The sequence below is a fragment of the Excalfactoria chinensis genome, chromosome Z (assembly GCF_039878825.1).
Source record: "Excalfactoria chinensis isolate bCotChi1 chromosome Z, bCotChi1.hap2, whole genome shotgun sequence".
NCBI lineage: Eukaryota > Metazoa > Chordata > Aves > Galliformes > Phasianidae > Excalfactoria > Excalfactoria chinensis.
The window spans coordinates 15,410,355-15,421,856 of record NC_092857.1 but is presented as its reverse complement, the minus strand read 5'-3'; the positions used below and the strand labels follow the sequence as shown (position 1 = coordinate 15,421,856).

Sequence of the window (11,502 nt, the reverse complement as noted above, 5' to 3'; positions counted from 1 at the left end):
TGCAAGGGTCCTTAAAGACCCTCTAATTCCACCCCCTGCCATGGGCAGGATTCCCACCCACCAGATCAGGTTGCCCAGGACCCTGTCCAACTTGGGGCCTTGAGCACCTCCAGAAGTGGGGCATCAGTTAACTTCCCTGTGCAGCCTGTGCCAGTGCCTCACCATGCACTGAGGGAAGAATTTTTGTCAAACATCTGATTAAATCATCCCTTTTAGTTTAAAGCTATTTCCCTTTGTCCTATCACTATCCATGTAAAAAGTCAGTCTTCCTTCTGTTTGTAAGCTCTTCAAGTACTACTAAAACTGTTAATGGAGTATAATGAAAGTAGCTCTGCCGTAAACTCTGAAAATTCAGTTTTGGGCTTTTCCATTAAGTCCTGTCTTGCAGAGGTACGTGAAAAGTTAAAAACAGGTGGATGACTATAAATGAGAAGTGTTTCTTTTAATATCTTAGGACTGTGATTTTCTTGGTCCAGAAAACCAACCGACAAACCACAGTCTTATGAATCACATTACAAAAATTAGCATCCTTATAAATTTTGGTAGCAATTCTGTTTTAAAAGTTTGATTCCTGCTTCTTTGAAGGAAAGAGGTAAATAATTTTTAAAACTAGCACATCAAGGCCTGAGACTGCCTATGAAAAATGAATAATTGAAGGCACGGAGGTTGATTGAAAAGATAGGAGTTGGCTTTCCTGAGGTTGTGGGAATTATGTACACTTTATTACCTTTAAAAGCAACAAAAAGTTGATGTAATTAACTATATCTGTACCATTTCTTTAACGTGCAAGGTTCTGTTATGTGCCAGTTTTGTATATAAAAGATCAAACATGCAAGTTAGTAGAATAAAGAGCTGGTTTTCAATTATCCTCAACACCAAAACATAGTGAGTGACAGAATATTGTGCCTTAAGATTAGAAACATTTGATTCTGTTTTATGGGGATTTTAAGGCTTTTAGCCATAAAGCATATAGGCACAAGACACAGGGCTGGCAGAATACAGTGCAATTTTAGATGCCATAGAAAATAATCATATGCATATGGGAAGGCCTGGCCCTGGTAATGTGTAGCTGCACTCAGAGCTATCAAAATATATTTTGTGCTAATGTGAACTGATTGGTAGTACAAAATAGTGTACTGGTGGTCTAATTCTTGTACCTATAACCTACAAGATTTTCAATGCAGCTTCTTTGTATACCACACAGAGTCATCATCTTAGGGTTCTTTGCTGTGTGCTACTGGAATGATGACATACTTGACCCCATTTTATACAGTGCATTTCTTTCTTTAAGTTGTTATATAAAAAAAATGAGTCTGTGTCCAGCAGTATTCTTGTTTTTATTATAATAATGCTACTAGGCCTTCAGGTAGGCACCACAGAGATACAGTCCCTGCTCCCAGAGAGCTTACACACTAGTTTACAGAAGTCTGTTTGCTTATAAACTCTCTTTTCCATTCCGAATCTACATGTAGTCTCATGTGAAACTCTGAGTTTAGACTTGATTCTAATACTTCAGGAAGTCAGCAGCTAGATTCAAGACTAAGATCAGATACAACTTGAGATTGTTGAATGACTTCCTGACTTCTCTGCTGCAAGCACAAACAGAAGCACATGCCAAAGTCCAACATTTCGAGTATTATTTCATTTGCAACATGCTATTTTTTTTAAAAAAAAGTAAAACTAAAAAAATCCACAATACAAAATATACATTATATTTCCAGCATTATTTGTGGCTGTGCCAACTTAACTTAAAAGTGCAGTAAAGTCACCCATAACAAAAACTGAACTAGCCATTTAAGTATTAATCATGAAAGAAAAATAAAACTAGTAACTTGAAGTGGTTAGGGTAGAAAACCTTACACATTGCTTTGCCTTCCCTTTATTTCAGGGAAAGTATTATTCCCAGGACTGAGAGGACAAAATAAAACCCAGTGTAGACTGGTGAGCTGAATCACTGCTGTCTTATTAGTGAACTGTGAAATAACCAAGGTGCTGGGTATCAGATATTGACCTGTATTTCATACCTGTAGTTGAAGAAGGAAGTCTGGCTCACTGCCTACATCATTTCTGGTACAGCAGCATGAGAAATGATAGATGCTACAGTCAGATTTGTTGTGAAACTCCTCCTATGGCCCTGATTTTATGATCCTGGTTATGTAGAAGTTTCTCGCACATGTAGGTGTAGGATTTTGTTTTCTTCCTTACAACTTTTTACAACTTTATAGTAACTGAGACAGTCAAATTTTTATCTTTACTTTTAGAGCATTTTCTTGCAGGGTTCGTGACTATAAGTCAGGACTGCATGCTTTAGGTTTGAACAATGGCTTTTTTTTTTTTTTTTTAATTTTAAAATAATTGTTTTGGTCACAGACTCAGCTAATGGCAACAATCTTGTCTGACAGTCGAGATCAGAATCCAGATTGTTTCTCAGAACGTTAAAAAAAAAAACAAAACTGAACAAATGTGTAACCTCCAACAGATACAAAATAAATCCAAAACACATACAATTATACTGAGAACAATCCAGCTGTCACTGCAGATGAAGCTGTTATTTGCCAAAGAGATGATTGGCTCATGACTGATTAATCTTTAGTGATTTAAAAAGAAGATTGAATAAAACTTCCAAACATGCTCAAATGTAATTTTTTAAATGTCCCTCAGAAAATAATTCTAAAAGTGCCTAACTGTATTTACAAACTAGTTCTTGGGGAAAGAAAATGTAACTTCAGGTTCCGTGTCAGGCACATTTAAATGTTTTACTCTTCAAGTAAATCACATCAAGTCAGAAACAATCTTAGTTACGTGGCAGCATCCATAAAGACAACACATGTGTCTTCTGTCACAACTGCACTTAAGTAACCACCAGCTATGAGAGTGAAAGGCAGACAGAAGGCCAAATCCCCTGACTGTTACCAGTCTTACAGGGCCTTCTGACTGTTCTATCATTAAAACTGGGCAGCATGTGATAAATTTGAGCTGTGTAACTTACACAAAGACCCAACTTGTGTTCAGAGTTCCTGCAGAGCTTTACGGTACTTTACTATGTAAAATACCAACTATCTTCTTCAAGACATGAAGACAAAGAACCAAATTTAAAAAAAATGACAAGTAAGTAGGTCACACTGAACTTTGGTCTCTGGGAGGGCACTGAGATGCTACAGCAACAAGTGCAGTGTGCAGTTTATCTTCGAATCATAGAATCACCAAGGCTGGAAAAGACCCACAAGATCTTCTCCGTCTTCTGCCCTAGCATGTGCATACCACCTCAGTCATATCCCCTTTAGCTCACCTCCTGCTCTTACGATTGCAAAATCTTCCAGTACAGGATTAAGGGCAAGATTTTGACTCTGTTCTCCATTTATGTCAAAAGCTAAACTGATGTCAGGTGGCGTGCGCACATAAAGCCCTGCGTAACATTATCGGTAGTTCTTCTCCAGATGAAATTTGAAAGCCAGTCGTAACATGACAGAGAACATGATGTAAGTGGTTATGAAATTCTTATTTTCTTCCTACAGACAGTATTCAGAAGGCAGTTACATGTATCATTTGGCAGTATTTTCCAAAAACACTATACTTCGATAATTTGTGACCTTAGTGCAAGGAAATGGTGGCCTTTTGGAACAGTATGCCCATCCAGTTGCCCCGTAGCACACAGATAGACATCTTCTTACATAGTTCCCACTTCATAGATTAGTTAAGACAAAGGTTTGCTTGTACAAATTTCTGTAAAACAATAAGGATGGAGCTAGTCAATGAAAAAATCGAGTTTTCTTCTCCCAGTCTGGAAGCAGTATTCACCACACATTCATCATCAACTTAATAGAAAGTGTCCTTTACACATATGGTACTTGTCAACTGAATTACGAACTGATGCTGTTCCACAATAATCTGAAATAAATTGTTCTGTTTCACTCTGCAGTGGATCAGGAGAAGTGTTGCTGGCACAATACATTACTGTAAACTCCGGACCTGCCAGTTCTAAGGGCTAAGTTTGTTTGAAAGGCAAAAATATACAAGAAAAGGCACTATAAATCACTTCTGTAAAAACAAAACCAACAAACTGTCCTGCAGTTACTCTTATAATAGAGCAGAATCTGTAAAATATTTCCATCTATTAAAAAAAACAACCCAACACTTTAATTAAAAATGTTTAAATGTTATTAAGCTTTAAGGCACTCCAGCTGAAGAACTGATTGGATCACAATTTCTATTGGTGGCTCAGATCTCTCTTTATCCACATAATACATCTTCAGTCTTTGTCTTTCGTGAGTTCTGTAATTTCATCAATATCTTCTATATCCTGTGTCATTTTTTCATACTGTCTCTTGAAAAAGCCAAGCTGTGAAGAGCATGGAAATAACACCATGTTACAATCAGTCATCAGTACTTATATCTGTAGGTTAAGCTAAATACTGTGATGGAAGAAATACATTATGCGTGCATGCACACACATGCAGTGTTTGATTTGTAGACAGTTCCTAACTGTAGAGTGAAAGAAGCTGGGCCTTAATTTCCTGACTGGGGCAACAAATGTTAAAATAGTGGCACTGAGCAGCCAGTCACCCTGCCAAGACACAGGGATATCTAGGCTGTCTTGGTGTGCCAGGGTCTCCCAAGAACCAATGCTATGGCATGCACAAAAGCTTTTCCTTTCCTCTTATCAAGGTATCCTCTGTAAACCACTTGATGTCACCCTTCTCTGTTTTTTTTGCCTGTCCCGCATATATCGTCTCCTTGCTTCTGTTCCCCAGACTTGCCCACTGAAAATACAGTTGGTGAGCTGTGGGAGGAGACGGGGGAAGAGACAAAAATGCTGCTGCCCTCATTTTAAGGCACTGGCAGCACATTTATCATTTTCATGTTGCCCGTATCTATGGTGATTCACTTCAAATTTTGATTTTAAAAGCTCCCATCAAGATTGGAAAGCCAATCCAGTATTATTCTTACTACTAAACTGCATATGCAGTTTTGTTCAGTTCTGATGAAGAGAGATTCCAAAGAAAACAGCCCACATGTGCTTATCCCTTTCTGCTTTTCTTTTTAAGAATATGAACACCTACTTACTTTCCATAAAACAGCAACCAATACCAACAGCAAGAGGAGTCCAGCCAATATACTGCCAATCACAACACCAATTGGTATCTCAGCTTTCTCATCTGGCTTTATTATTGTAACTGGGATCTGAAAGCAGAGAGATGTGGTAGGGGTTAACATCACTAACAGCATGGAAAGCAAGATTTGTAAATCAAGTACTTATTAAGGATAGCTGTAACACATGTATGCCAAGATCAGTGAATGAAACACACCAGACAATGGCAACCTTTTTACTGGGGTCCACAGGCACCTACTTGCACCACGGTAGCACTGAACATTTAAATATTAGAGACCCTCCATCGCTCTTGGCCATATACAATAGTCATAGAAACAATCTCTTCATGTCAGCTTTCTGCCTTTCCAGTAAAGGGTACTTTCAGAGTTGTCTCACAGAGTGTGGACACACTGCTACTAGGTAAACCAGAGATACTGACATGCAGGCTGGGAATAGCTGTGCTTACAGCTGCATCTACTCAAAACAGAGTTCAGCTGCATCAGCTAGAGAAGAACTACTTTCAACCGAGTGTTTTTAGACTCCATTCTTTGTAGTAGGCAGCCATAAGAAACAATCGTTAGATCTTCTAGTGTTAATCTGTGTTCTCCCGATTGAGCTTCAGGAATTTGCAGTAAGACATGGGGGTCAAACAGGAGTGCCTCTAGGACATCTGTGCGTCCCAAGAAATACCAGAGAGCTCACAGAACAGCATACAGTGTCTGGAAGTTCATTTTCAGGTGATATCCCATCTAGTTGGATTGTGTTTGACCAGCTATCTAGTTTCACATAATGTAGTGGCACAGGGAGATACTGCTGTAGTATTTATGAACTGTCAAATCTTTGGAACGACATGTGTTTAGCATGAAGATTTTTTTTCCCTTCCTGAAACATGATAAAAGAAGTCATGTCAGTTTACTTTCTCGAGGTTGCTTGCTCAGTGCATTTGTCTGGTGTAATTTAATCTTAAGCTTTCTGGGAAACTTGCACTGAGCTGACATCTCAGTGATTTAAGTCATTTCTGCTGGAAAGCTCTACTGCTATGTTAGGTGTGGCTTTATGTATTCATTTCACTGGGGCAGGCTGGCTCTATATATTCTCTAACAGAGTAGCTGTAATGATGATTATAGCAGGTTAACAATCTGTCCTCCAGTTGGCAGACCTTCCCAACGTGGAAAGAATCTGAAAGGTTTTACGCAAAAGTATCAAGCAGTTTCTCCACATAACATCACAAGGTAATATTAATTAGTTTGACTACATGGCAATCCAACCCATCCTAAATTTAAAAAGCCAGTCTCGTTTCTACGTGCAGTTTGCCTAATTGGAATTTACCTCATATAATGCCATACCTACATCCAATACTATACCTATAACATGGCCCTTGGCTTCCAATGGAAAAAGATACGCCTTATTGTAGGGCATAATTCACCTTACCTATTTTTAGCAATCACCTTGTTGTGATTAACTGCACCTCAAATATACCTATTCTTTCTACTGATAAGAGTTTATAGGAGTGCTAACTACTGTATGGATTTCTAATGTAGATACTAAGTTGGACGAATCCTACCACTCTGGCTGCTTTTCTAAAATAGCAGCGTAAGTTGGAAACAAACTCAGATTGCCACTGAATGGTCCCATTCCAAAGGAGGTGTGAAGGAACAGAGAGTGGCCATCATTTCTGGCCTGCCAAGCTATGTGTTCAGTTCTGGATTCTCTCTCCAAGACTGAGGTGGCAAAGAGAACTGTTTGCCCTAGAAGAGTGTATGGTACACCTTTTACCAACTGGCGCATTTACCAAGTCTTCTCACAGGGCAAGATTCTATTAAGTTAGGATGGGACTAAACATCTCCAGAACATAATGTGGATAACTTTCATGGTCTGTTCATCTACTGTCTCAGTTGCAGATAATTCAGAGGTTGGCTGAAAAACTACCTTTTGTTTGTCAACTGACTTAAAGAAAATCAAGTGTCACTGAAATAGTTAAATTCTGAAATCACCAACAGCAGTGCAGGAAATACAAATTTGGTAGTATCATGTTCCAGCTGTACAAGAATACACACTCAAGTGTACTCTATGAGCTAGCTAAAAAGTCTATGCAATTAAGTGGAATATTTGTATTTTATGTTAATGGGTTTCATCTTTGGCAGAAATACTATGTCACAAAACAGAGACACTCAGCACACTTCAAATAGAGGTAATGGAATTTTTCTGCAAAATCATGGCATTACTTACAGACCTACATATATTTTTCCCTTCTGGGATTAGAGGTTTCCTTGGATACAAAGGGATCTTTTTAGAGTTTCTTTGCAAAAACAGAATTATTCGTGATAAAATAATGACAAAAATAGTACTGAAACATGATCTCATCATCACTTTGAGATATGTCAATCAGTTACTGTCTTGGTACATACTTAACTAAATATTCCATTGCCCGTGAAATGACTATACTACATATTCTTGCAGATATTTGACTCCCTTACTAACTTACACTTTGTTCTTCAAAGACCTGTCTGCCAGCTTCAAACCAAATACAGTTATAGAAGAAAGATTAGAAACCAGATTTGCTAAAATGTTTCCCAGAGCTTACTTATCTACAACAATTAATTCTTTTGGAGAAAGAAGTTCAAAGTTTGATCTCTTCATGCAGAGGACGCTAAATGAAATTCCTAAGTCTTCAACTGAGTTTTGCTGATAATTCTGCAATCTCTTCAAAATCTGAAGATTTTAACTCTGGCTTTAGAAAGCAGTCAGATGAAATTAAAACATATTTGTAACATATGGAAGTTTGTATGTAGCCAAAAGGATACATTCGTTCAACATACTTATACGTCATAAGAGGTTGAAATTTGCCATGTACTTCCGAATGACACTGGAAATTAATATAATCAGTTTAATTCAGTACAAGAAATAAAAAATAAATAAATATTGAATTATTCATCACTTACAGTTAGGGTATTTTCTCCAATTATAAATAAATCAGTGTTATGCACATTGATTTCTGCCTCAGCAAAGAGTTGCAATGTCTGGAAAGTGGACTGAAAGAGAAGATAAGATTAACAAAAATTGTAGAGCTCTGTTACAGGACAACTCAGTTAGAAAACAGACATCCTAAAGTCTTGTTTTAAATCTTCATAAGTCTTCAGAACTGCACAAAATTCACTGTATTAAGAAGACTAAAATGATCTTTCTTTTTATTTCTCTGAAGATAATGCATCTATAAAAGGAATTATGATGTAATCCCAACTTCTTAATTTTGCTATTTTTATTTATTAACAGTTAAACTACAGAACTCTCCCCCTTTTATCTTCTTTAACAGATCAAGTGAAATAGAAGAATTCAATTATTTTTAAAGTTATTTCAAAGCTGTCACTGCTGATAGCTGGGAAGTGATGAGAAAAATATGACAGTGAAAAAGGGAGAAATCTCTCTGGCTTTTGAAAGGAATGGAAACTGGATGTTCTTTCCCCCCCCCCCTTTTTTTTTTTCCCATGAACTCTACCCAATTCTTCTCTCTTTTTCCCCCTTTATTTTTTCCTACCACTGTCTGTTCCTCTCCACTGCTTAAATTCTGACATCATGTCCTCAGCTTAAACAAAGAAGACAAAAATCCAGGCCAGTTCCCATTTGAAAAGGAACCATGTGCCAGATACCACTTCCTCTGCAAAAGTATCCAGCTCAGTGTTGCTCTTATCCCCATGCCACCTCCCATGTCCTGCTAGCATGCTGGTCCCAAATCCTGCAGTGTCACTGAAGGCAGCTTCTGGTTTGTAAGACTACTTGCCAGCCATCTCAGATGCAGGGAGCATTTTGTCCTTTTGCCTCCTCAACCATTTCTCTGGTACTGAAAACCCTACCGCCATTGCAGGTACAGGTATGGTAGGTCTGACCACAGGAAGTGTGTGATATTGTGATCCCACAGCCATCAGTGTGCACTGAATGGCCCATCTGCAGCATACAGCATGCCTGCACCATGGCTGACTGTCCTGCAAACCTGGATATCTGGAAATCTGCCCAACCATGTTTCAAAACACCTTCCCAATTCCTAAACACATCTTTCTCTGCTTTATTTAGCAGGAGCATACCAGGAAATCTGTCCTCATCCTGGACAAGGCTGATGACTTGTATTTTTGGCTGTTAGTAGGAGTATTTGCACTGAATGTTGACAGTCAAATAGAAAACAACAAAATGGGAGATGAGAGGAAAACTGTCATTTTCCATCTTCCCTTCTCATCTCTGAGTGGTAAACAATTTGTTTCTAGGCACTGTCTTGTGCAAGTGACAGCCTTTTATCTGGGTCTCCACCTTCTGCACATCTGTCAGCACTAACAAATGCTCTTGACCCAGCCAATTTGAAAAAGACCATCTTTAAACACAGGCAGATGCTTTGCTTCACATACTTGCATAAGTACGTTACATTATCAGCCTGACCTTTTCCTTTTAAGAGCTGAATGCTGAAGCTGACAGCAACCCTGCTGTTAAATGTCAGTACCTGCATCAGACTTGCCAGACAGGGTAATGAGACTGCGTCATGTTCTTGATGCTCTGTGCAAACCTCGGTCTCTAAGATAGCTTGGTTAGGTGCCTAGCTGAAAAGCCAACATGGTCTCTATTCAAAAGTTTGGTAATTCAAGATGACTAATGTCCTGGAGGACACATGATGATATAAAATGGGAAAGTCAAGGTATTATTGATGGATATTTTTAAGCATCCTGTAGCTCTTTAAGCAAGGACAGTTTCCTTGACGCCAACTCTAATAAAAACAAAAAGTCAATTAAAAGTTTTACACGCCTTCTCTAACAAACTAACTGGCAGAGCTAATAGGCTTTTCCTATTTTGATGTGACTTAAAATGATCGCTATGTAGCCTATGATGTTCAAAAGCTAAAAGCAATATTGTTTTCCAGGCTATGACTACACTCTACTTTGCTCTCTTATGCTGAATTTTGTGGAGCTGTAGTTCCCCTTAAATTAATTTAACAGATGCAGAAAATGTTTTCTACAGCTGTGAAGGTCTACATTATTGTTGCATTTTCCTAGATTTTTTTGCTGAAATGAAGGTTACCAGCTCCATTACCTAGACTTACTCCTTACTTCTTGGTTTAAGTTCTCAATCAACACAAACACAATAACATAAAATATTTTTAGACTGGAAAGTTCTCTTTAATGAACTTTGTAAAGCATCAAGAACTTGAAAATACTTGGGTTCCTTCATAAATACATTAGTGGTACTCACAGCAGCAAAGGTACCATTCCAGATTCGGGTGGACACGTTCACAAAATACTCTCCCTTCAGCATGAGGTCTTCCAGTTTGCATGTGATGGTACTGCACTTTGCACTCTTACAGTTCTTCCAGGGGAAACAGTAAGGAGAGACAATGGCATGCATTATAAATTACACTTTAAGTAATGGTTCTTTAACATGTAGGTAGAAATTTTACTGCCCCACGCCCACACGTTAACTGTATGCACACAGTGAAGAACACACAGCGCTTCTTCTCCCTCAGGCAGATACAGTATGCGTGAGAACATCACTCCTGCACAGCAGGTGAGTAATGCCATGGCCATCACAGCCATCCCTACAGGTGTAGCAGCAAATGTCAGCCCTGCACCCACATCCTGGTTCTTACTTACCAGCTCTTTCACAGCTCTGAGGTTTTCTTTCTTGAAAGATGCAGAGTAAGGTCTTTTTCCTATCTGCAGTGGATTTATCTGAACTTGACAAGTAACACCTCTGGTCTAGGAGAGAGACAGCAGAATTAAAACTGGTTGGCATACTCTGAAGTTTACAGTCATCATAATACCATACATTCCTGATGGCATGGTGACTGTGAAGTTACGGGCTGTAAATTATATAATACTGGATAATTTAGACACCAGCAGACAATATATTTTTTAGTCTGCTCTTTAGGTAATTTTTTTCCTCCTAGATCATACTGAAAGTTTGGTGCTGATCAAAAAATTCCATTTTAACTATTCTTCTCTGAGGAGCTTGGAGAAGAATCTAGTTGAAGAGTTCCAGGGTAATATGAAAACTCGGTTGTGCATCTGCCAAGGACTAGACTAGTGTACTGGTGGTGGTCTGGTCCTCCCCCAGCCTTTCCCATTTGTGACTACGAGACAAAAAGAAATTTCAGCCACGCTCTGAAGGCTGATGTACATACTGATTGCTAACTCTCAAAACATGGCAGCTTATATGGCTCAGTTCTTCACCTGATCTGTGTCAACTGCAGTTATGTACATCAGTGGGTTGTCTTTGTTGGTTAATTCTGGAAGACGGATCTTCACAGATGCCATCTTCACTGGAATACTTCCTGTTGTTACCTGCAAAACAAATAACTTAGAATTTAGGTAGCGATACCTACATACACATAAATCATTTGGTACAGCACAAGAAAACCAAATTAAGGATTATTAAGA

The 11,502-nt window shown here is 38.5% G+C and overlaps 1 protein-coding gene across 1 annotated transcript in view; it reads right to left on the bottom strand.

Moving 5' to 3' along the window:
- Nucleotides 1–2,348: 2,348 nt before the first annotated feature.
- The window catches only part of ITGA2 (integrin subunit alpha 2), a 61,945-nt gene continuing 52,791 nt past the window's right edge, over nt 2,349–11,502 (bottom strand). Inside the window, exons 25-30 of the mRNA XM_072359538.1 lie at nt 11,296–11,406; nt 10,717–10,821; nt 10,319–10,432; nt 8,032–8,121; nt 5,065–5,181; nt 2,349–4,339 (exon numbers count right to left, since the gene is read on the bottom strand). Coding sequence (XP_072215639.1) covers nt 4,250–4,339; nt 5,065–5,181; nt 8,032–8,121; nt 10,319–10,432; nt 10,717–10,821; nt 11,296–11,406 — 627 coding nt within the window. The 3' untranslated portion in view covers nt 2,349–4,249. The remainder of the gene's footprint in view (nt 4,340–5,064; nt 5,182–8,031; nt 8,122–10,318; nt 10,433–10,716; nt 10,822–11,295; nt 11,407–11,502) is intronic.